This window comes from Schistocerca piceifrons, chromosome 8, assembly GCF_021461385.2.
Source record: "Schistocerca piceifrons isolate TAMUIC-IGC-003096 chromosome 8, iqSchPice1.1, whole genome shotgun sequence".
NCBI classification, from domain to species: domain Eukaryota; kingdom Metazoa; phylum Arthropoda; class Insecta; order Orthoptera; family Acrididae; genus Schistocerca; species Schistocerca piceifrons.
Window position 1 is genome coordinate 487,329,975 of NC_060145.1, and position 25,724 is coordinate 487,355,698.

General features: G+C 47.0%; 1 protein-coding gene across 3 annotated transcripts in view; it reads left to right on the top strand.

The window, feature by feature from the left end:
- LOC124711445 (ceramide phosphoethanolamine synthase-like) overlaps positions 1-25,724 on the top strand; it is a 74,762-nt gene that overhangs the window by 18,023 nt on the left and 31,015 nt on the right. For all 3 annotated transcript variants that reach the window (XM_047241524.1, XM_047241525.1, XM_047241523.1), the window contains exon 5: positions 21,409-21,683. In XM_047241524.1, coding sequence (XP_047097480.1) covers positions 21,409-21,683 — 275 coding nt within the window. The remainder of the gene's footprint in view (positions 1-21,408; positions 21,684-25,724) is intronic.

Here is a 25,724-nt window from a genome sequence, read left to right on the forward strand (position 1 = left end):
ACTTAGAGTGTAGAGGTGTTCATTTTGTCCGGGGCGTTCATCGGGGTCCGAGGGACAATCGGGTTGCTACAGTTGCTTTCATCTTGACGTTTGAGGGTGATACATTACCGGAGAAGGTCAAGGTGATGGTCTACCGTTGTGACGTCAAGCTCTATATCCCTCCCCCAATGTGGTGCTTTAAGTGTTGGCAGTTTGGCCATATGTCTTCCTGCTGTACTTCCAGCCTCACATGTCGAGATTGTGGACGCCCATCTCATCCCGATACTCCATGTGCTCCGCCTCCCACCTGTGTCAACTGTGGAGAGCCTCAGTCACCTTGCTCCCCAGACTGCAGGATCGTACAGAAAGAACGCAAAATCATGGAATATAAGACCCTGGACCGACTGACTTACACCGAGGCTAAGCGGAAATTTGAACGGCTACATCCTGTGCGCATATCATCTTACGCCTCCACTGTCACCCCTGCTCCAGCTCCTTTAGCTACACCACAAACAGTCAGCTCTCAGAGTCAGAGGACCTCACCTGCCCGCTTGACGATGGGGGCCCCTTCTCTCGCTGTTGCTTCCACACCATCTACCTCGGGATCAGCACCCACTAAACCACCAGGGACACCAGTCCCCACTTCTAAGCCGGAGAAGCGTAAGTCTTCTTCGGCTTCTCTCGCTCGGAAGGGATCCCTTGGGTCACTCCCTTCCCAGGTTCCTACCAGCGGCACAGCAGACACCAACCAGTGGCTGAAGAAGCCACAGATGGCTGGTCGTCGAGCTTCGCGATCATCTTCGGTCCTGGAGACTGACTCCAATAAGCCCTCTCAACAACGGCAACCAAAGGAACAGTGAGAGAAAACGACATTGAAGACCCGTAAGACCAAGGCACCTGCGGTGGCACCTACTCCACCGCTACCTACAAGCTCTGCGTCTGAGGATGAGGTGGAGATTCTTGCGTCTGCTGAGGACCTCGATCTCGCCGGTCCCTCAGATGCAATGGATAGAACTTGCACGGGTGCTCCATCGGAGGCAGCAGGTGACCCAGCGGCGTAATCTGCCTTCCCAGTCCCGTCACGCCTTTCTCGGACATGGACAATATCATCCTCCAGTGGAACTGCAGCGGTTTCTTCCATCATCTAGCTGAGCTCTGACAACTTATCAGCCTTCACCCTTTCTTCTGCATTGCTCTTCAGGAAACTTGGTTTCCAGCAATGCGAACCCCCGCCCTCCGTGGCTATCGGGATTATTATAAGAACCGGGCAGCTTATGAAAGGGTATTGAGCCTCTCTCTAATGCCGCCATTGATGTGGTGGTTCACTCCGTCACCACCGTCATCGTTACTACCGCAGAATCTTCCATTCCCCATTCTTCTGGGTCCCCTCTGAGGAGGACTGTGGTCGCCTGAGATTGCTAAGGCGATTAAAGATCGCTGGTGGGCGCTACAGCGTTACAAGCGACATCCCTGCGTGCACGGGCCCGCCGCCTTATCCGGCAAAGCGAGCAGGAGTGCTGGGAGCGATATGTGTCCACCATTGGCCTCCATGTCTCTCCATCGCAGGTCTGGGCCAAGATCCGACGCCTCTATGGCTATCGGACCCCTGTCAGCGTCCCTGCGCTCTCACTGAATGGAGCAGTTTGTACAGACTCCGACGAAATTGCCAACAGCTTGGCAGAGCATTTTGCTCTGAGTTCCACTTCTTCCAATTACCAACTGGCCTTCCGCTCCATTAAAGAGCAGATGGAACGTCGGAGCCTTTCTTTTCGCACCCACCATCCTGAATCCTACAACGTTCCATTCAGTGAGTGGGAATTTCACAGTGCCCTCGCCGCTTGTCCTTATACCGCTCCTGGGCCAGATAGCATCCACTGTCAGATGCTGAAACACCTTTCAGTGGACTGCCAGTGATGGCTCCTCGACCTTTACAACTGTATTTGGGTCGAGGGTGAGTTTCCGTCGCAATGGTGGGAAAGTATTGTTATCCCCATTCTGAAACCCGGGAAGAACCCTTTGGAGGTGGACAGCTACCGTCCCATTAGCTTCACCAACGTTCTTTGCAAGTTGCTTGAATGGATGGTGAGCCGGCAGTTGAACTGGGTTCTGGAGTCTCAGGATGGCTTCCGTAAAGGCCACTCCGCCGCCGACAATCTGGTGAGCCTGGAGTCGTCCATCCGTACTGCCTTTGCCTGCCGTCAGCACCTGGTCGCTGTCTTTTTCGACATGCGGAAGGTGTACGATACGACATGTCGTCATCACATCCTTTCTACGCTTCATGGATGGGGTCTTCGGGGCCGATCTTTATCCACAATTTTCTGTCATATCATACCTTCCGTGTGCAAGTCACGACCTCCCATAGTTCCTCCCGAGTTCAGGAGAACGGTGTGCCACAGGGCTCTGTTTTAAGTGTCTGCCTGTTTTTAATAGCCATTAACGAGCTCGCTGCGGCGGTGGGAACGTCTGTCTCAGCGTCCTTGTATGCTGACGACTTCTGCCTTTGCTACAGCTCTGTGGGCATTGCAGCTACTGAACGTCAGCTACAGGGCACTATCCGTAAGGCGCAGTCTTGGGCTGTAGCTCATGGGTTCCAGTTTTCAGCAGCCAAGACCTGCGTTATGCATTTCTGCCGGCGACGCACTGTTCACCCGGAGCCGCAGCTTCATCTTGATGGCGAACTTCTTGCTGTGGTGGAGACCCACAGGTTTTTGGGTGTAGTTTTTGATGACCGGTTGACTTGGCTGCCTCACATTCAGCAGCTTAAACAGATGTGTTGGCGGCATCTAAATGCTATGCGATGCTTGAGCCACACCTGCTGGGGCGCCGACTGATCTACCCTGTTATGGCTCTACTAGGTGTTAATCCAGTCCCGTCTGGATTGTGGGAGCCTGGGTTATGGCTCAGCATCTCCATCTGTGTTGCAGGTGCTGGACCCAATCCTCCTCAGCGGGGTACACCTTGCCACTGGTGCTTTCCGTACCAGCCCTGTGGACAGCATACTAGTGGAGGCAGGTGTCCCTCCACTGCGGTTACGATGCCAACAATTACTGGCTGCTTATGCTGTCCATGTTTTTAGCTTGCCCGGGCATCCTAACTATCGTCTCCTATTCCCACAGTTGCACATCCATCTTCCAGAACGTCGGCCCAGGGCTGGATGTACGATCGCGGTCCGCGTCTGAGAGCTTCTCTCTGGGCTTGGGGCTTTCCTCTTCCGCCTCCTTTCATGGCACCTCTGCGTACACCCCCATGGTGTGTGCCTCGCCCTCGCCTTCAGCTGGAATTGGCACAGGGCCCGAAGGCCACAGTCCCTCTGGAGGCCTTCTGCCGCCGCTTTCTTTCCATCCTCGCAACGTATCAGGGCTCTGGCATTGTTTACACTGACGGCTTGATGGTTGCTGGTCGTGTCAGTTATGCGCTAACTCTAGGGGACCATTCCGAACAACGTTCATTGCCGGCTGGCTGCAGCCTATACACTGCTGAGCTGGTCGCCATCTTTCGTACCCTAGAGTATATCCACTCCTGCTCAGGTGGATCTTTCGTGATCTGTAGTGATTCCCTGAGCGGTTTACGAGCTCTCGACCAGTGTTTCCCTCGTTCTCGTCTGGTGATGGCTATCCAGGAGTCCCTGCATACTCTTGCCCGTTGCGGCTGCTCTGTGGTCTTTGTTTGGACCCCAGGCCATGTTGGGATACCCGGCAGTGAGAATGTTGACCGCCTGGCGAAAGAGGCCACCAGTAATCCATCTCTGGACGTTGGCCTCCCAGAGACTAATTTGCGAGCAGTCCTCCGCTGAAAAGTTTTTGCACTCTGGGATGCTGAATGGCGCGATCTAACCATGCCCAATAAACTCCGTGCTATAAAGGAGACGACGACTGTGTGGCATTCCTCCATGCAAGCCACTCTCAGCGACTCCGTTGTCCTTTGTCGGCTCCGTATTGGCCACGCTCGGGTGACGCATGGTTATTTATTGCGTCGTGAGGACCCGCCTCTGCCGCTGCGGGGCGGTTTTGACGGTGGTGCACGTTTTATTGTCTTGTCCACTTTTAGCTGTGCTCCGGCAGACATATGCGCTGCCTGATACGCTCCCTGCCCTTTTAGCTGATGACCCTGCTATGGCTATGGCTGACTTAGTTTCACGTTTTATTTGGGCAGGGGTGTTTTATCATTTAGTCTGAGTGTTTCTGTTTTATTTTATTGTTTTGTGTTGATTCTGGCCTTTGGCCTACGATTTTAAACGGAGTTTTTAATGTGTTCTCGGTGGTTGGCTTTTCCTTTTTTTATCTCTATGGTCAGCCAACCACCGTCACACTCTGTGAGATTTAAATTTGTTTTGTCTGATCTCTGTGTGAGTCTTTATCGTCCTGTGTCGTCTGACATCTTTTCTGTTGTTCGTTTTTTATTCTCTGTGGGTGATTTTTGGAAAAAGCGACCGATGACCATTGCAGTCTGGTCCCTTTAACCCCCCACAAACCAACCAACCAAGTAGGAAACTAGTTGACTCATTCTGTGGAGCTTGTGCAAGTTTAGTATGTTCTATGCTTTGCTAAGGATGTTACGAGCATTGATATCTGTGACAGACTGCACAATGATCTTACTGCTTGCAATGTTAGTCTTGTATAAGAACCATGAGGGCAAAATTATGTGCCTCCCCTCCCTCCCTCTGGGGGCCGGCCACGGTGGCTGTGCGGTTCTGGCGCTGCAGTCCGGAACCGCGGGACTGCTACGGTCGCAGGTTCGAATCCTGCCTCGGGCATGGGTGTGTGTGATGTCCTTAGGTTAGTTAGGTTTAAGTAGTTCTAAGTTCTAGGGGACTTATGACCTAAGATGTTGAGTCCCATAGTGCTCAGAGCCATTTTCCCTCTGGGGGCTCACAACTGTTATGCAGGTATGTGCTTGGCTACCATGGGGCTCCAGCCTTTGCAATATTACTTCCCTTCCATGCTGTATGCTTGTACTTCCGGTATCCCTTCCTCTCTCTCTCTCTCTCTCTCTCTCTCTCTCTCTCTCCCCTTTGGATAATTTTTTGTGGTGGCGACCTTGCTTGGACCTGGTTTATGATTGAGCCTCGAGTTTCCGCTTCCAGCATATTCTACAGCTTTTAATAAACACATGGTCTCCATTGTTGGGTTTGACCTGCCAACAATTTTCAAAATTGTCCAGAAGTGTGGATTGTGCAGGGAAGGTCGTCCAGTGCAGTGTGTGTGCCACTTTTGTGCCTTTCCAGCTGTGAACCCTTCCCATAAATACAGTAATACACCCAAACTCCAACACAGTAGCCATCCTGTTGTGGGTGCCCATTTTTCCTGGGGCAAGGGGATTACTGGCCGGTGAAATTATCACCCACAATACTTTGTTTGTATAAGAACTGGAATGATTCCTTCATGACGACAAAGCCCTTGTTCTATGCGGAGCACTTAGAAGATAAGTCTTAAACGCTGATGATGAGCTACATGCAAACTTGGAGCGACAGGGTGTACACTTCGTCTGTCATGTTCATATGGGGCCGAGGGACGAGAGGGTTGCTACTAGGGCCTTCGTCTGGGCCTTTGAGAGTGATTCATTGCCTGAAAAGGACAAGGTGATTGTATACTGACACAGTGTCAATGTCAAGCCCCCACGCCATACTTCCATATGCGGTACTTCAACTGCTTGGCATTTTAGCACACATCTTCATGTTGCAATCTAAAAAGATTGTAGACAAGCACTACATGTGAATGCTCTGTGTGCACCTCCCCCATCTGTGTCAACTGTGGAAAGCACCATTCTCCCTACTCACCAGATTGCACTGTTTTCCAGAGTGAAAAGAAAATTCAAGAGTACAAGACTGGACAAACACGGTTACTTATAGGCCAAGAAGAAGTAACAGTGGCTGCACCCACCATGTCAACTAATGTTATATGCTACATCTATGACATCGTCCCCTTTGGCATTGGTGCTCCTGACTGTTACATCTCCTCAGGGCTGCACAACCATGCCTGCCCATGTGATTGTTGGGGGCTCCCCTCTTGCTGCTTCCCCCACACTTACTTTGCAATCAGTGGCTTCCCATCCACCATGGACATTGGCCCCCACCTCCCAACCAGAGACAAATCACCTTCCTCTGGCTTCTCTCACCAGGAAGGCGTCGCTCGGGACATTTTCTTCTTAGGTTTCCACTGGTCTGCAACCAGGTGCCAGCCAGTGGCTGAAGAAGTCACAGGCTGCTGGTTGCAGGACATTACGAACATCATCTCTACTTGAAACTGATACAGAAAAGCCCTTGCAATTATTGAAATCATCTAAGGAGAGGAAAGACAAGAAAAAGTCTTCTAAGGAGGATGACATACTGATGGCCTCCATGCCACCAGATCCCATCTGGTCCATTCCTGCGGCTGAGGCAGATATTCAGACGATCTCTAGGACCTGGTTCGGACCACACTGCAGGACCCAGAACCTGCGTGTATTGATGCCATAACCCCTCAATAAGTAGCAACAGGTGACCCTAAGGCATAACCTGTGCCCTTGGTCGCTTCATAGCCTCACTGTACAACATTGTTCCACAGTGGAATTGTAGCAGTTTTTTCCAACACCTGGCTGAACTATGAAATCTTTTAAGCATTTTTCCTGCCTTCTGCATTGACCTTCAGGAGACTTGGTTTTCAGTGTTGCAGACCGCAGCCCTTTGTGGATACTGGGGATGATATAAGAATCATGCTGCCAATGACAGCGTGTTGGGCGGAGTTTGTACATATGTTTTATACACACTATATTGTGAATGTGTGCCTCATGATACACCTTTGGAGGCTGTGGCTATTCAATTAAGGGCGTTTCAGAATATTACCATTTGCAGTGTTTACTTCCATCCTGATAATTGTCTCGTAACATACTATTCGCACTGGTGTCTCACTACCCCACCTTTCCTAATCTTGGGTTATTTCAATGCCCATAACCCTTGATGGGGTGGAACTATGGTCACTGGCTGCAGTAAAGACATCAAAAACTTAGTGGCACAAGTTGACCTTTGCCTCTTGAATATTGGCACTCCCACATACTTCGGTGATATACCTTTCCATTTGCACCCTTGTCATCTCCCATCCATCCCCTGGAAGGTCCACGATGATCTGTGTGATGTGACCCCTTCCCAATGTTCCTGTCCCTGCCTTGGTGTTGTCACTCCCCTGGATGCCTGCCCAGATGGCTTCTCAACATTGCTCACTGAGATGCTTTCATCTCCGCTGTTGGCTTCGGCTCCCAACTGCATGGAGATATTGATCAGGCAGTCCAGAATACAAATACAGCCATTCTTTCAGCAGCTGACTTAGTGATCCCCTGTTCCTCGAGCCCACCCTGATGAAAGACAGTACCTTGGAAATCACAGAGGCCATTTGATATCACAGGCAGGCTCTCTAATGCTGTAAGCGGCACCTTTTGATGGAGCACCTTATTGCCTGTAAATGGCTCCATGCTCCGATCCACCACCTAATAGAGAGACAGAAGCAAGAATGGTGCGTTTCAACTATCAGATCATGAGGCTCTCCTTAGCAGGTCTGGGCTAAGATGAGATGTCTCTCTGGATACCAGACACCTGTAAGTGTACCTAGTATCATCTCGAATGGCACTGTCTACATTGACACCGAGTCTGTCACCATACATTTTGCTCTGCGCTAACCTGAAATTTCAGCGTCTGAACATTATCAATCTCCCTGTCCTAAAACAGTAGTTGGGGCAAAAACAAGTATCTTTTACTACATGCCATCTGGAGCCATATAATACTCCATTCAGTGAGGGGAATTAATCAGTGTCCTCAACCACAGCCCTGATACAGTCCAAGCACCTGACCGCATCCACAACCCCACAACCATCTATTGGTGGATTGTCAGTGTCAAATCCTTGCCATCTTTAAGCACATATGGAGTGAGAATGAGTTCCTATTACAGTGGTGAGAAAGAGTTATTGTCCCAATACTGAAACCAGGTAAGCACCTTCTAGGAGGTGGACGGTTACCACACAAGAAGTCTCACCAATGTTCTCTATAAGTTACTTCAATGCATGGTGAGCCGATGGCTACATTGGCTCCTTGAGTCTCGGGGTCTTCTGGTTCTATCGCAGGGTGGTTTTTGATAAGGCTGTTCCACTATTGATAATCTTGTTTACTTGGAGTCTGTCTTCTGAACAGCTTTTGCCCAATGACACCACCTTATAGCTGTCTTCTTTGACATGCAAAAGGCTTATGACACCACATCCTTGCAACCTTACATGAGTGGGGTCTCCAGGGTCTGCTTCAAATTTTCATTCAAAACTTCCTGTCTCACAGTAAGTTCTTGGATCAAGTTGGTACTTCACACTGTAGCCCCCATATCCAAGAGAATAGGGCCCCATAGGGCTTTGTACAAAGTGTCCCTCTCTTTCTAGTAGCTGTCAGTGATCTAGTACTAGCAGTGAGGTCCCCATTATCATGATCCTTGTGTGCCATACAAAAGGTGCAGGCGAGGGCCCTCACCCATGGCTTTTGATTTTCCACCACCAAGACTCGTGTCTTGCACTTCTGTTGCCGTCGTACTGTTCACCCGCAACCAGAATTTACCTCGTCGACAAACTACTCAATGTGGTCGAGACATTGCTTTTTAAGACTGGTCTTCGATTCTGGGCTGACATGGATTCCCCATCTTAGCGAGCTTAAGCAAGTGTGCTAGTACACTTTGCTGCCTAACACCAGCTGGGCTGCAAATCACACTACCCTTCTGTAGCTTTACAAAACCCTAACACAATCCTGCCTCGATTATGGGAGTCTGGCATACGGTTAGGCATCGGCATCAGCATTGCGGTTACTGGAACTGATACACCATTGTGGGATTCAGCTTGCGACAGGAGCCTTTTGAAGTAGCACTGTGAACAGCTCACTTGTGGAGGCTGGGGTCTTTCCATTGCAGATCAGGTGCCAAGAACAGTTTGTCAATTATGCTACCCATGTTCGCAGCTCGCTAAGCATGTGAACTACCATCTCATCTTTCCAAACACAGTAATCCATCTTCCCCAACAGTGACACCGATCAGGGAATATGATCGCAATGTACATTCGGTCTGTACTCGATACTTCAGTTGTTTCCTCTACCACCACTCTTATGTACTCCTCTGTGGTGCATCCCTCAGCCACAGCTTTGTCTTGACCTACCACATGATCTGAAAGACTCAGTTCATCCTGAGGCCTCTGCTGCCATTTTTCTCCATCCTTGGCACATCGCAGGGTTCAGAAGTCATCTACACTAATGGCTCAGTGGTTGCTGGCCATGTAGGCTTTGCTTGTACTCAAGTGGGACATACTGAACTGCTTTCCTAGCCAGATGGCTGTAGTGTTTTCACTGTGGAGTTGGTAGCCATCTATCCTGAGCATATCCGTTTGTACACTAGTGGATCCTTTGTCATCTGCAGAGACGTCTTGAGCAGTTCACAAGCTCTTGGCCAGTGCCACCCTTGCCATCCCTTGGTCATTGCTATCCATGATTCCCTGTATGCAATTGAACAGTGTGGGCAGTCTGTCTTTTGTCTGGACTCTGGGCCACATTGGGATCCAGGGGAATGAACTCGCTGATAGCCTGGCCAAACAGGCCACCAGTAAACCATCTCTGGAGATTGGTATTCTGGAAACAGGCCTCTGATTGATAATATGCCATCAAGTTGTAGGTGTCTGGAATATAGAATAGCTCACTCTGATTTGACCAAACTAACTATGGGTGGTAAAGGAGACTGAGTTTGTGGAGGTCCTCCATTCAGGCTTCTCGCAAGAACTCAACTGTCCTTCGATGGCTCCGCATCGGCTATACTTCTCTGATTCGTGGTCATCTCCTCTGTATTGAGGACCCACCCCACTGTCATTGTCACGTCCACATTTTTCTGGACTGTTCCAACTGAACCACCCTGTAACAGACTCTTAATCCCCCTGACTCATTACACCTGGTGTTAGGGGACAGTGCCCCAGTGGCTGACATAATTTTACATTTTATATGTGAAGCAGGCTTTTACCATCCTCTTTAAGGGAGGGTCGATTGACCTTATCCACCTATTGACGGGGTGGCAGAAAACTCTGTTGTCTCCTCTGCCCAGATAAGGTTGCAACTGTCTGGGCTTGGTAGTGCAGCCCAGTCTTCACCCTGCCTGCTATTTTACTCTCCTTCCTCCCTCTTGTGTGGTCTATTAGACTTATGTGTTTCTGTCTCTCTGTGCTTCTCTTGCCCTTTGTGTTGCTAGTCTTTCCAAGGCATTCTTAATAGAGTACCTGTTCTAAATGATTGACATTGGGGTCTCTCTCCCCCATCATTGTACCCTGTGTTCAGGGTCATCAAGCTGCTCCTTAGATGGGGCATCTTGCTTACCTTTCTTCCTCTGTCTCCCATTCTTCTTTTTGTCCCTTACCAGAGCTTTGCTGACATTGGTGGTAACAGCTACAATTCCACAGAATGTCGGAGCCATTGAGGCAGCAATTTTGAACAACAGTCATGTGCAACTACGAATCTTATCACAGCAATTCAACACTTCATACGGTGCGGTAATCAATATTGTTCATGACACATTGAAATTCCATAAAGTTAGTGCTAGATGGGTGCCTAAGTATCTGACAGATGAACACAAATGCCAGCAAATGATAAATTTTGATCATTTAATGCATCACACCACAGAAGGGCATGATTTTTTGAAAGAAATAATTGTGGGTGTACCACTGCACGCCTGAAACAAAGTAGACCTGAGTGGAGTGGAAACTTGCTGGTTCCCCAGTATGAACAAAATTTGAAGTGACTCAGTCTGCTGGGAAAGTACTTGTGACAGTGTTCCAGGATATTCATGGTGTGTTATTGGTGAAATTTGCTGAATGTGGGACCACTGTGAATGCTGTAGTCTACATCAAAACTTTGGTTAAGTTGTCATGCCCTTCGTGACGAACACAACAAAATTAATATTGATGGTGTCAGACTTCATGACAATGCTTGCTCACATGTTGCTGCTCATGTTCATGATAAAAATCCTCAGATTTGGGTGGGAGGTGCTCCCACTTCCACCACACTCTCCGGACCTTGCACTATCGGACTTTTGTCAGTTTGGTCCCATGAAGAAACTCCTGTCCAGTCAATGCTTTGTAACAGGAATGGAAGTGAAATCAGCAGTCCACAGATGGCTGTACTCCAACCAAATGGACTTCTTACAAATAGGACATATTGAAATTGGTAACATGGATGGAGAAATGTGTTGAGAACATTGGTGATTATGTAGGAAAGTAGGTAAAAAAAGGAAGTTCATTTGTGATTTTTGTTTTGCTACCTATTAAACTTTTTGGTAATAAAATGTGCATTTTATCAATCGGAAGGCTTGTTGGTTGCAGCTCCCTATGCTAGTCTAATTTGTGCAAGCCGTTCCATCTGTGCAGAAAATACTTTAGTCTATTTGTGTCATAATTTTACCTCCAAATTGTCTCAGTTCATCTTAATTAAGCTTAAACATTCTTCTGTACAAGTGTATTAAAAGACCTACTGTGCTCTTCATATCTGAACTGTTTATTGTTCATGTTTCACTTCCGTACAAGGCTACATTTAAACCCGACTCTCTTACCTGATAAATTATTCTTGCCTTTTTGCATCAATTTTCTTGAATCAGTTCTAAGATTTATTGTGGTTCGGGCTGCTGAATGACCCTGATAACAAATACTGGCTCTACAATCATAGGAGTGGGTCATCCACTGATGTTCATATGTCCTAATGACAGCAGCAGATGTCTACAGAACGTTTTTCCAGAAAAGGATTGTCCTGAGGCCAAAAACCGCATAAAAAACAATGACGAAATCAGTTTTTAATTGCCGTAAAGATGGCGCAAGACATGTTCAATATTATGTCCACCATCTGCTCCAAGTTGAAACTGAGAAACATGTCCCACAACACATCTGAGAGTCTTGGGGGTCATGCTAAGAATGTGTTGTGCAATGCATGCCTGCAGTTAAACTATATTTTTAATCGGAACACTAAAATTGCCATCTTTCAGATAGCCCAACAGCCAGAAATCACACAAATTAAGAGCAGGCAATCTAGACAGCTAGGCTGTTGGGAAAGGACGGATGATAATTCTAGCATTTCCAAAATGTCTCGGCAGTCATCCGAAGACCAGTATCAGTTGCAAAGTGATTTAGAAAAGATTGCTGTATGGTGTGACGCTAAATAATGAAAAGTGTGAGGTGATCCACATGAGTTCCAAAAGAAATCCGTTGGAATTCGATTACTCGATACATAGTACAATTCTCAAGGCTGTCAATTCAACTAAGTACCTGGGTGTTAAAATTAGGAACAACTTCAGTTGGAAACACCACATAGAAAATATTGTGGGGAAGGCAAGCCAAAGATCGCGTTTCATTGGCAGGACACTTAGAAGATGCAACAAGTCCACTAAAGAGACAGCTTACACTACACTCATTCGTCCTCTGTTAGAACATTGCTGCGCGGTGTGGGATCCTTACCAGGTGGGATTGACGGAGGACATCGAAAGGGTGCAAAAAGGGCAGCTCGTTTTGTATTATCACGTAATAGGGGGGAGAGTGTGGTAGATAGGATACGCGAGTTGGGTTGGAAGTCATTAAAGCAAAGACGTTTTTCGTCACGGCGAGATCTATTTACGAAATTTCAGTCACAAACTTTCTCTTCCGAATGCGAAAATATTTTGTTGAGCCCCAACCTACATAGGTAGGAATGATCATCAAAATAAAATAAGAGAAATCAGAGCTCGAACAGAAAGGTTTAGGTGTTGGTTTTTCCCGCGCGCTTTTTGGGAGTGGAATGGTAGAGAGATAGTATGATTGTGGTTCGATGAACCCTCTGCCAAGCACTTAAATGTGAATTGCAGAGTAATCATGCAGATGTAGATGTAGCTGCTTCACTGGATGTCCAATGTGTAGAGAAGCACCATCTTGCATCAGAATGATCCTATCCATGCTGTTAAATGATTGGAATGACACTGTTGTGTGAAAGACTCTCATTGTGTTCGTCAGTGATGGTGTATGTTAAAGTATTTGAAAAGATGATGCTGTTATTAACATCTAGAATAATTTCAGTGAAGCTGAGGAACAGATTTTCTAAATGTTCTGTCTAGTGTGTGGTATTATACAGTAATGAATCATGGACTATTAAAACAGTAGAAAGAAATTTAGAAAGATTCAAAGTGTGGCTATGGAGAAGAATGCTCAAGGTAAAGTGGATTGAAGAAAAGAACGTACATAGTGGTGATGAGGAGGAAAAAAAGCTTGGCTGGAACATATACTGCATAAGAACTATCTGCCAGAAAGAATTATAAAGGGAAAAGTGGAAGGAATGAGAGGAAGAGGTGGGAAGAAATTGGAAGAGTTGAAACCTGTTATGGAGAGAGTAACCCTTTAAGAGATACCTGGCTGTTACCTTTGGTATCCCATCTTTGTACTCTGCTCTGCTTTGGTCAGGCTTACAAAACTCCACTTTACTTCTGTGTTAGCCTCTGTCTGAGATGGGAGCCAACTGGCCTTGTAAACTCAACAGTCTTGACAGGCACCTTCAGAATTTAAGGTGCTTTTCTGGTCTATAGGTCCAATTTGTACCTTATTTTCAACATTTGACATGAAATTGAAAGATAAGTCAAACAATGCTTATATCCTTTTATTCATCTGTCTTTCAGCTGCATTAAATTTTTTTGTCCAAAAATATTAAGCGGTTATAAACAAAATGGTGCTAAAGACTGTAATATGTGTCGTGCACTGGTAGGTGCAAAAATCTGGCCATTTTCAAATGGCCTTCTCTTTGAATTGGTGAAGGATCACTGAATGCTACTTCGTATGACCTGGCAGCCTTCCCTTCCCTGGCTACACCTTGGGAGGAGGGCCGGGCTTTCCATCTTGGGATGAAACACTTTCCCCACTACTTAGTCTGTACTAGGATGGATGGGGACACATTCATTGCCACAAAGCCATTGTCTTTTTTGTGGAGAATATAGAGGACAAGTTTGGTGAAGTGAAGTTTCTCAGTAAGAAGCGGTCGGGCTCCCTGTTGATCAGAGCTTCTTCTGCCACCCAATCTGCAGCTCTTCATGCTTGTGATCCTCTTGGCAATGTCCCATTGTTTATTACCCCTCAGTAATCTCTGAATATGGCCCAGGGAGTGGTTTTTCATAGGGACCTCATCCTGTAAACTGATGAGGAACCCCAGGGTAATCTGGAGTGATGCAGCAGCATTCATTTTGTTCGATATGTGCAGAAGGGTCGCAGAGACAACCACGCCAGTACTGGCAGTTCCCTTCTTTTGGAGGGGGATACCCTCCCGGAGAAGATCAAGGTTATGTGCAACAGATGCGAGGTGAAGCTGTGCATCTCACAATGCACGAGGTGCTTTCGGTGCTTGTGTTTTAGCCATATGTCTTCCTGCTGTATGGTGTGGACCCTCTGTGTGGTGACTGGACACTCATTCCATGAGGGAAGTCACTGGATTTGTCAGTTGTCATAACCGCCACTCCCCTCACTTGCCAGATTGCGTAGCTCACAAGAGTGAAAAAAAGGTCCAAGAGTAAAAGTCCCTGGATCGCCTGTCTTATACTGAGGCTTGCCAGAAATATGAGAAACTCCATCCGGTGTCACATTCTTCAACTTTTGCCTCTGTTACATCCGTTCTGCCTCTGTTACATCCGTTCTGCCTCTGTTACATCCGTTCTGCCTCTGTTACATCCGTTCTGCCTCGGTTACATCCGTTCTGCCTTCTAACTCTTCCTTACTGCAGCCCTGTCCCCTCTCTCTTCCCCCTACACTGCAGTTCCCACGATGTCTCTCAGGGAACCACTCTCCCTCCCTGGCTGAAGAAGTGCACCCCTTCTTCGGGACCTGCCAGTGATGGGGCTGTGCCCAGCCTCCCCCCTACCTCCCTCCTTTCCCCCCCTCCGCTCCTCCCAGGGCCCCTCTGCCTGGCCTTTCACAGGCCGGAAGGCTACTAAAACTGTCATGAGATGCACCATTTGTGCACCTCAATGTCGCCTGCTCTCTTTTGGTTCTGGATCTTGCAAAAGCCTGTACTCCCTCTGTGCCCTGCTTGCCTCCATCTCTGAAAGAGAAGAAGAAGAAACCAAAGTTCCAGGACAATCCTCCCCTCCCCTCCCCCCCTTCCCCCGGTGTCTCCAGAGGTGCCATCTTCCCCCCCCCCCCCCCCCCTCCCCCAATCCCCCGTCACAACCTGAGTCTGACATCTTATTTATGGATGTCATCCTATTCTTATCAGTGATGACCACTGATCAAGTGATATGACTTCCTCTCGACTTCTTTGTCTAACCTGGATCTCGCCGCACGGTAATTCATGGAATTGCATTGGATACCATCATCACCTACCAGAAATACACTCCTGGAAATGGAAAAAAGAACACATTGACACCGGTGTGTCAGACCCACCATACTTGCTCCGGACACTGCGAGAGGGCTGTACAAGCAATGATCACACGCACGGCACAGCGGACACACCAGGAACCGCGGTGTTGGCCGTCGAATGGCGCTAGCTGCGCAGCATTTGTGCACCGCCGCCGTCAGTGTCAGCCAGTTTGCCGTGGCATACGGAGCTCCATCGCAGTCTTTAACACTGGTAGCATGCCGCGACAGCGTGGACGTGAACCGTATGTGCAGTTGACGGACTTTGAGCGAGGGCGTATAGTGGGCATGCGGGAGGCCGGGTGGACGTACCGCCGAATTGCTCAACACGTGGGGCGTGAGGTCTCCACAGTACATCGATGTTGTCGCCAGTGGTCGGCGGAAGGTGCACGTGCCCGTCGACCTGGGACCGGACCGCAGCGACGCACGGATGCACGCCAAGACCGTAGGATCCTACACAGTGCCGTAGGGGACCGCACCGCCCTTCCCAGCAAATTAGGGACACTGTTGCTCCTGGGGTATCGGCGAGGACCATTCGCAACCGTCTCCATGAAGCTGGGCTACGGTCCCGCACACCGTTAGGCCGTCTTCCGCTCACGCCCCAACATCGTGCAGCCCGCCTCCAGTGGTGTCGCGACAGGCGTGAATGGAGGGACGAATGGAGACGTGTCGTCTTCAGCGATGAGAGTCGCTTCTGCCTTGGTGCCAATGATGGTCGTATGCGTGTTTGGCGCCGTGCAGGTGAGCGCCACAATCAGGACTGCATACGACCGAGGCACACAGGGCCAACACCCGGCATCATGGTGTGGGGAGCGATCTCCTACACTGGCCGTACACCACTGGTGATCGTCGAGGGGACACTGAATAGTGCACGGTACATCCAAACCGTCATCGAACCCATCGTTCTACCATTCCTAGACCGGCAAGGGAACTTGCTGTTCCAACAGGACAATGCACGTCCGCATGTATCCCGTGCCACCCAACGTGCTCTAGAAGGTGTAAGTCAACTACCCTGGCCAGCAAGATCTCCGGATCTGTCCCCCATTGAGCATGTTTGGGACTGGATGAAGCGTCGTCTCACGCGGTCTGCACGTCCAGCACGAACGCTGGTCCAACTGAGGCGCCAGGTGGAAATGGCATGGCAAGCCGTTCCACAGGACTACATCCAGCATCTCTACGATCGTCTCCATGGGAGAATAGCAGCCTGCATTGCTGCGAAAGGTGGATATACACTGTACTAGTGCCGACATTGTGCATGCTCTGTTGCCTGTGTCTATGTGCCTGTGGTTCTGTCAGTGTGATCATGTGATGTATCTGACCCCCGGAATGTGTCAATAAAGTTTCCCCTTCCTGGGACAATGAATTCACGGTGTTCTTATTTCAATTTCCAGGAGTGTACAATCTCTTGTTTCCTCCTATTCTGTGTTCTATCTTGCTTTTCAAGATACGCACTTCCATGATGGCTCTGTTTTCATGGTTATTTGGCATTCTGTTGGAACTGTGCTGGCCTTTGTATAGCATCTGCAGGGGTCTGCACTTTGGTTCGCTCCAATGTCATTAGTGACTGGATTCCCCTTTGTACAAACCTGGAAGCAGTAGTGGTTAGAGTGCAAATGACTTTACCAGTCACCGTTTGCAATGTCAACCTCCCTCCAGGTAGGCCATTTCCTTATGTTCAATTGTCTGCCTTAATGCAGCAACTCCCGGCCCCATTTCTCCTCCTCAGGGACTTCAATGCACGCCACCTGCTGTGGGGGAGTGCCACTTTAATGGGTAGTGGGTCTCCTAATTGACCAAATTATTACAGACTTTGATTTGTGTCTCATCAATGGTGGTTCCCCTAACCACTTCAGTGCTTCTCATGGCACCTTTACTTCTGTGGATCTCACGATCTCCCGTGCTCTCATGGCTTTCCTATATTGGCCATCTCATGATGACCTTAGTGACAGTGACCACTTTCAGGTGATTCTCTCATTCCGCTGCCAGGCAGACAGCCCCCCCCCCCCCCCCCCCCCACCTTGAGCATTCTCCAGGGCCAATTGACTTTTATATATGTCTGCTGTGCACTTTCACACCTCTCTCTCGAACTGCATTGATTATGTCGTGTAGGCCATCTCTGCCACTATTCTTCATGTTGCTCGCACTGCTGTCCTCCTTGTCATCAACCAGTAGTGTCGCTGCCCAGGACCACCAATGGGTGATGCAGCAATTTGAACAATATTAAGCAGAGCAAAGAGGAGAACTATGTTTCCTCCTTGGGGACGTATGCCTTTTTCTTGCAGGTTTATTCCAAGCTCTGTAGCCTTCTGGGGCACCATCGGCAGTCAACAGTCCAGGGTCTTATCCTCCAATGTACTCTGTTAACTGATCCATTGGTCCTTGAAGAACATCTCGCAACACACTTTGTGACGGTATCGGTATCCTCTTCCTATCCAGTTACTTTTCTCTCGCAGAAATGCTGAGTTGAGCAGACCCGTTTCTGTTTCAACTCCCATCATGCTAAACCTTATAATGAACCATTCACTGAATGGGGATTCTTGCAGACTCTTACCTCTTCACATGGCATGTCACAGACCCAGATTCCATCCACAACCAGATGATCCAACAATTGGGTGCTACCCAGACGTTACATATACTCAGGGTCTCCAAATGCATTTCGCTCATGGGTGCTTTCCCATTGCAGTGGCGAGACAGTATAGTTATCTCCATCCTTAAGCCTGAGATGAATCCAATGTCTCTTAACAGCTACTGCCTAATTAGCCTGACAAATGTACTTTGTAAACTGTTCGAGAGGATGGTTAGCTTCCAAATATGTTTGGTACTCGAATCTTGGGGCCTTTTGTCCCTGTATCAGTGTGGCTTCTGGGAAGGACAATCTCCAACAGACCATTTTCTCAGATTCGAAACTGCAATCGGCCAGGCTTTTACTAACTGTCGGCACCTTGTTGCGGTCTTCTTTGACCTACATAAGGCATGCAACACAGCTCGGGGCCATCACATTTTAGTTACTCCCCTTGACTGGGGCTTATGCAGCCCCCTTCATATTTTTATCTGTGAGTTTTTATCCCACCAGCTCTTCTGGGTTTGAGTTGGCACTTTACTCAGCACCCCTCAGATTCAGGGGAACAGTAGTCCACAGATTTCTGTGTCAAGTGTCACTCTCTTCATCAATGGACTCATAACATCTGTTGGGCCTGTGGTTACCCCTGTGTTGTATGTAGACGATTTTTGCATTGATGCAGCTCTCACTCGGTAGCGTCTGCTGAGCACCGGCTCCAAGGTGCCATGCAATGTGCCTCTGCATGGGCCGTCTCCCATGGCTTCCAGTTTTCTCTCTCCAAGACGTGGGTTATGCACTTTTGTCATCGACAAACAGTACACACCAATCCAGAACCTTATTTAGGCAGCCAGATCCTTGATGTTGTGGCACAGTCCCATCTGTTGGTTCTTATTTTTGATAAAAACCTGACGTGGCTGCCCCATATTCACCACCTAAGACTACATGCTTGTGAAAGCTTAATGCTCTCTGCCTCCTGGCCAACACATTTTGGGGTGCAGACCATGCTACTCTTCTCCACCTTTATCATGCTCTGGTGTTTTCCAGGCTAGATTATGGTAGTCAGGTTTATGGTTCAGCGGCTTCTTCCACTCTGAAAATGTTTGACCCTGTTCACCATTATGGGGTGTGTCTGGCTATTGGTGCCTTTTGCACTAGTCTTGGTGACAGACTCCTCACAGAAGCAAGGATTCCCCCTCTATAAATACATCTGAGGAGCCAACTCCTGGTTTCTTATGCAGTCGCCATTTACAGATTCCCTGACCATACTGTGTACCCTGTCCTCTTTGCAAAATAGGGACGTCTCCCTCCTGATAATCACCCAAGGGTGGGATTGCTGGTTGGAATGAGTCTCACTTGCCTCTGTTGGGACATCGTCTCTGCCACCTCTATGGTTTTCTGGTGCTTGTATGTTCCATCCTCACATAGTTCCAGTGTGTCACCATCTTCTACACTGATGGTTCTAAGATGATAGATAAGACGGGATATGCTTTCACATCGTCTTCTGGCTTAGAACACAATTTATTTCTGGAATCATGACAACAGAGCCACTAGCCATCAACAGGACCAGGGCCCTCCATTTCCTTTTTCTCAGGCCGCCCTCCACAGTGTTTGAATATGTACCGACTCTATGAGCAGCTTGCAGGCTATCTACTAATGCTACTGTCTTCATCCTTTGGCTCAGCTATCCATGACGTTCTCTCTGCCCTTTACCATGCCACCTGCAGAATTGACTTTCTCTGCATCCTGAGTTCTGTGAGCATCCCAGCGAATGAACTGGCTGACCATTTGGCTAGAGAAGCAGAAACAGATATTTACCCCATCCCCAATTCCCTTTCACGATTACAGCTGCGGATATGCGTATCTGTCAAATATCTCTTTGCCCAAAAGTGAATGACATCTGGTGCGGTGCTACTTTCAGTAATAAACTCCGCACCCTCAATGAGTCTAGTGTGGTTTGGCGCTCTTCCTTGTGCTCGTCTCAGGAGGAGTCGACTGTCTTATGCTGTCTACGTATTGACCATACAAGGCTCATTTATTGTTTCCTCTTGCATAATGAATCACCCTTCCCCCTCCCCTTCCAATGTGATTGTGGAGCCAGACTGATGGTATCCCATATATTGGTGGAATGTCCCCTTCTTTCCCCACTTCATTGTAACTATAGTCTTCCAGATTCCTTAAATTTAATGTCAGCAGACCATTCATGGATGGTTGAACTGGTCCTCAGTTTTCTCTGTGAAAGCGGATTTATTTTCAAATATAAGGTTTTGCTTTACCCCTGGAGTAGGGAGGGGCAGGGTGGTTGTAGTTGGGGCCTCGTCTCATGTTTTTTCGGTCTGGGACCTGTGACCACTCCCCCTTGCAAAGACCACACTTTTATTCCTCTGTTTTCCCAGTTTTTAGATTTGGACTACCCTTTTATACCTTCTACTGTGTATGTTTTAACTTCCTCATTTTATAGTTTGACTCCTGTGTCTAGATCAGCCACTTTTAGCGGACCCCCTTTCTTCTGTGTGTAACTTTGGAATTGCAGGATTGAATACCTCACCATTTTGTCCCATAACTGCTCTCAATCAATCGATTTCTACTTGTATGAAGAAATCGCTGCGAGACAAGCGCTTACAGAATGACAATGAAATGGTTTTTGATTGGAACCTTTCCTGAACAGCCAAAATGTGTGCTTACATGACCAAAGCTTCTGCAAACTCTTCTAGTGTTGGAAGAAAATGTAAATATGTTTAGAAGAGAAAAAAGATCTCACACACACACACACACACACACACACACACACACACACACACACACACACACACACAGAGAGAGAGAGAGAGAGAGAGAGAGAGAGAGAGAGAGAGAGAGAGAGAGAATTTTTCTTTGATAATTACTTTACTTTGCAGATTATGTTGTTTTCTCTTTTTTTATTAGATACTGTTGGAAAATAATTGTTGGTGTGAGCAATGTAAGGAAAGGATAGATTGCTACTTACTGTAAAGATGACATGTTAAGTTGCAGGCAGGCACAATTAAGACATTGACACATTTGCTTTGGGCAACAGTCTCCATCAGAAAAAGAAGAGGGAGAAACATGTACTATTCAGCCACACAGCAAGCACACTTTTAATACTTGCATGACCACCAACTCTGGCAACTAGGAGGAGAATGCCATAAAGTGAGTGTGAGCTGTGCTTGCTTCTGTGAATGAATGGTACGTGTTTCTCTTTCTTCTTTTTCTGACAAAGGCTGTGGCTGAAAGCTAATGTGTAAATGTCTTTCAATTGTGCCTCTCTGCAACTTAATGTGTCATCTTTATGGGAAGTAGCGATTCCTTTTTGTTTCATTGTTGGCATTCCAGCTTGGAGTTTACATTGTTTAATTTTTGTTCTGAAATAAAGTATTATACAAAAATTATTTTGTGATAAGATTTTAGTAGGTTTTAGATCTACTGCTCAGAACTACAGATGTCAACTCCCATTGCTTGCTTAATTGTTTTGACAGATTCATATTGCTGCGTCGCTTCTTTGCCCTATCTGGCACAGTGTTCCTTCTTCGGTGTGTTACAATGCTGATCACATCGCTGTCCGTGCCTGGAACCCACTTGGATTGCAGCCCTCCAGAAAGGCCAGGTGCCGATGTGTGGACAAAGGTGCAGAAGGCATACTTTATTTGGCGTGGTGCTGGGATGTCCATCCAAGGTGTTAGGACGTGTGGAGACTATATGTTCAGTGGACATACTGTTGCCCTCACAATGCTTAATTTCTTCATCACCGAATGTGAGTAATTTGTATTTGTCCAGTTAAGACAACTGAAATATTCTTTTTACTCTATTGCATTACCTGCACTACTATTTCATCATCTGCTGTTCCATTTCTGTTATTGATCATTTTTATACCTGTTAGGAATTCAAATATCAGTAAATTAAAAAAAATTCTCATTTGGTGAAAAATTTGAAAATATTTGAGTGTGGACATGAAGACTGCCAGGAATTGTCATACGGGCGCGGGGAGGGGGGGGGGGGGCGGCAGAAGATGAAGGCTGATACTTAAATAGCCATGAATGTATTAAACTATTTCAGAACAAAAATCAAATTTTTTTGCTGTAGGCTGAATACTAGGAACTGGTTGTAATGACTTTGTACTGTGTGACGTCCAGGAAGATACACACATTATTTGGCTGGACAGATGGGTCATAAGTGAATTATTTTCTAGTGAAATTGAGGTCCTGGAGAGTGCCAATGTTCATAACAATTGCTGTTGAAGATAAACCCGTGCAGATTTGGGAGCAGATTGTGGAGTGAGGGATGGTGGAGATATTCTGTAAAGTGAAGATTATAAATGTACATGACCATATCAATCATGAGCAAATCATGGTAACTTAAAAGGGATACTGTTGAGACACATGTAGGAAAGCTAGTAGAAATAAGGCAACTCTTTTATTCTGGTTTTTGGTAAGACATTGTCTTAGGGGTTGTCAAGAAGACCTTTGGGGCATTTCCTGGACATGAAAACTTCTGTGAATTTATTTTTGTCACATATTCAACAATCAAAGCTGACACCCACAGTACATCAATTCAGACCCATTGGCACTATTCCCTCATTGTCTTGAATGTACCTGCCTGTTGATTTTCCAATTAATTTTATTTTCATTTTGATATTCTTATGTGTTGGGGTCTGTTAGATATTGTAACTAAAATAGGTTCCAAGATTTTCCCATCGTCTAATCCCACATAGCCAATGTGGTAACTAAAATTTGTCATGATGTGTGTGTGTCCACATTTGTTGCAACTGAACCATCTAATAAAATTTTGTGTAATGACTATTGCCTCACTCAGTTCACTTTGAATTCCACTCGATTAAAAAGTCACCCAGTGTATTGTCAGTATCGCTGGGACTGACCCAGAATTAACCGACATGCACTACATTAACTTGTGTGTGCAACAAATACACACGATTGATCACAATTGCCTGATTTTTCAGAAATGTTGAAGCTTTGTTAATATAAGACACCGTTTGAGAAAGGTGTCAATTTTTGTCAGTTTTATGAAGATTGCTTAAATTTGGTTTATTAAGCAATCAGTTCCGAAAACTTGAATATTAGATTAGTGGAATAATTAGTTCATACAGCATAAGATTATGCTAAAGTCATGATCTCGAACTGGTTTTTAACAGCAGTTATGAGTAAGCTTCAATTAATAAAGTAAAGAGCCATTCAGTTACTGGAAGTTTGAATAAATAAACTTGACATTGATTTCAATACTAATAATGGGGTAACTACTAATAATAAGAGGAACTGCCTAGGTGAAGAGGCATTGTATAAGATAAAAACCGTGGCACTTAATGTAGTGTGATGAAACAGTCTAGCGACACTAGGTAAAGCAGAGGTGACCACCACAAGTGAGCCATCCTCAGGGGCCTCACCACTATTTGACAGGTTCGTGCTCGGCTACCACGGGGCCCCAGCCTTTGCAGCATCTTTTCCATTCCATGCTGCATGTCTTTGCTCTTGCTATCGCTGCATTGGAATTTGAATGGATATCGCTCACATTTGGAAGAATTGCAGCTACTGGTCCGGGAGAAACCTTTCTGCATCTGCTTACAAAAAATGCATCTTAGTCACTGACACTCCTGCATTACGGGGCCACCATGCATACAGGAAGGATGATACTACTGGAGACAGGGCTAAATGTGGAGTGGCTGGTTTCCTTGATGACAGATGCTACTCCCGTCCTGTCCCTCTTATCACGACCATTCAAGCAATTGTTGTGAAAGTTTTCACACTCTTTAATACCACAGTGTGTTCTTTGTACCTACCCCCCAATGATGCTTTGGATGCAGTCGCAGTGGCAGAACTGTTCCAGGCACTCCCACACCCATTCCTCCTTGTAGGGGACTTCAGTGTGCTGTGAGGCTCAGCTACCACTTGCTGCAGGGGTCGGAAGATCGAGCGACTCGTCCATTCTGAGAATATCTGCCTTCTGAATGCGGATCAGATGACTCACTTTCCCGCAGCTACAGGGTCTTTACAGCCATTGACATTTGTATTTGTTCCCCACTGTTTGCAGACTAAGTTTAGTGGGAAGTGGCTCCAGATTTACATTCTATTGACCACTTCCCAGTGTGGAACCCTTTGCTGACTAGAACGGTGGCCCATAGCAGACCACACAGATGGATGATACAAAGGGCAAATCAGTTACAGTGCAGTCAACCAGCTATTTTTGAACAAAAGGGTTGTGCACAGGAGACGGTGGCCCAGATCACTTGTGAGATTCAAGGGGCCGCCGCAGAGTCCCTTCCCAGGTCTAGTAACCACTTCATACGATGGCCTGTACCTTGGTGGAATGGTGACTATTGATAGCAATTGGGGCCAGACGAACAGCTCTGTCCATCTGTCCACCTACAGACAGTCTCCATGCCTTCAGGTCTGTGAGTGCACATGCGAGGTGAGTGATCAAAGAATGGAAGAGGGCTTCCTGGAAGGAATTCACAACTTTCATTAATTGGTCCACTTTCACTGCTCAAGTTTGGGAATCAGTAAGACAGATTTCAGGCATGCCCCTTAAGGCTTTGTCAGATAATGGGGTCTTGGTGGACACGCCAGAAGACATGGCTCACGTAGGAGCTGAACACTTCTTTACTCTTACTACGTCATGCAGACAAGCTCCCACTGTTCAGGTATTCCATAGGACTGCAGAGATGAGGAAGCTAAATTTCATCTCGCATAATGAGGAAGTCTACAACCTTCCATTCTCCATGTGGGAACTGCAGCCATGCTTCGTCATGTGCCCTGAAGCCCTGTTTCATTCAGAACCTCATGCCTTGTAAGGAGGCAATATTAATTTCATTCAGGAAACCAAGCAAGGACTGTAGTGCCCCTAACAGCTAGTGGGTGTAGCCCTTACCTGTTGTATAGGTAAGACTTGACTGCGTGGTCAACCACTGCCTCGTCCCGCTGCTAGAGTCCCAAGATCACCCGAGCTGCTCCCAGAGTGGTTTCAGGTGCTACCTTTCCACCCTTGACAACTTAATTCTACTGGAGAAGGCCATACAGAAGTCCTTCTTACACTGAAACCATTTGGTTTGTGTATTTTTTGACCTCGAAAAAGCATATGACACTTCTTGGATATACAGCATTCTTCAACTTCAGAATGGGGAATATGTGGACGCCTGCCACTTCTGAGTCAATCTTTTTTCGAGGACCAGTGTGTTTGTTATGGCATTGGTGATGCCATGTCTGATTGCTATGTTCAGGAGAATGGGGTGCCCAGGGCAGTGTCCTCAGTGTCACATTTTTTGCTATCGTTATGAAGGGCATTTCCTCCGCTGTCAGGAGCCCTGTCAGATGCTCTTTGGCTCTGAGCACTATGGGACTTAACATCTACGGTCATCAGTCCCCTAGAACTTAGAACTACTTAAACCTAACTAACCTAAGGACATCACACAACACCCAGTCAGATGCTCTTTGTTTGTGGATGACTTCGCAATCTTCTACTCTTCATATGATCTTACAACAATGATGAGGCAGCTACAGCTGACCATTAAGAAGCTGGGAACCTGGGGCCAGACAACTGGTTTTTAGTTCTCACCAGAGAAGACTACATGTGTCAACTTTAACCATGCTCATCGGAGTTTTAACCAACCAGTGGTCACAATGGTGAACAATATTTTACATTTTCAAGACACTGCACTTTTTGGGTTTATTATTTGACTCTAAATTAACTTGGCTTCCACATCTGAAAGATCTACAAAGGGCTTCCAGTCATTGAATATTTTGAAATGCCTTGGCAGATAAACATTGGAAGTTGACAGGTCCCGCCT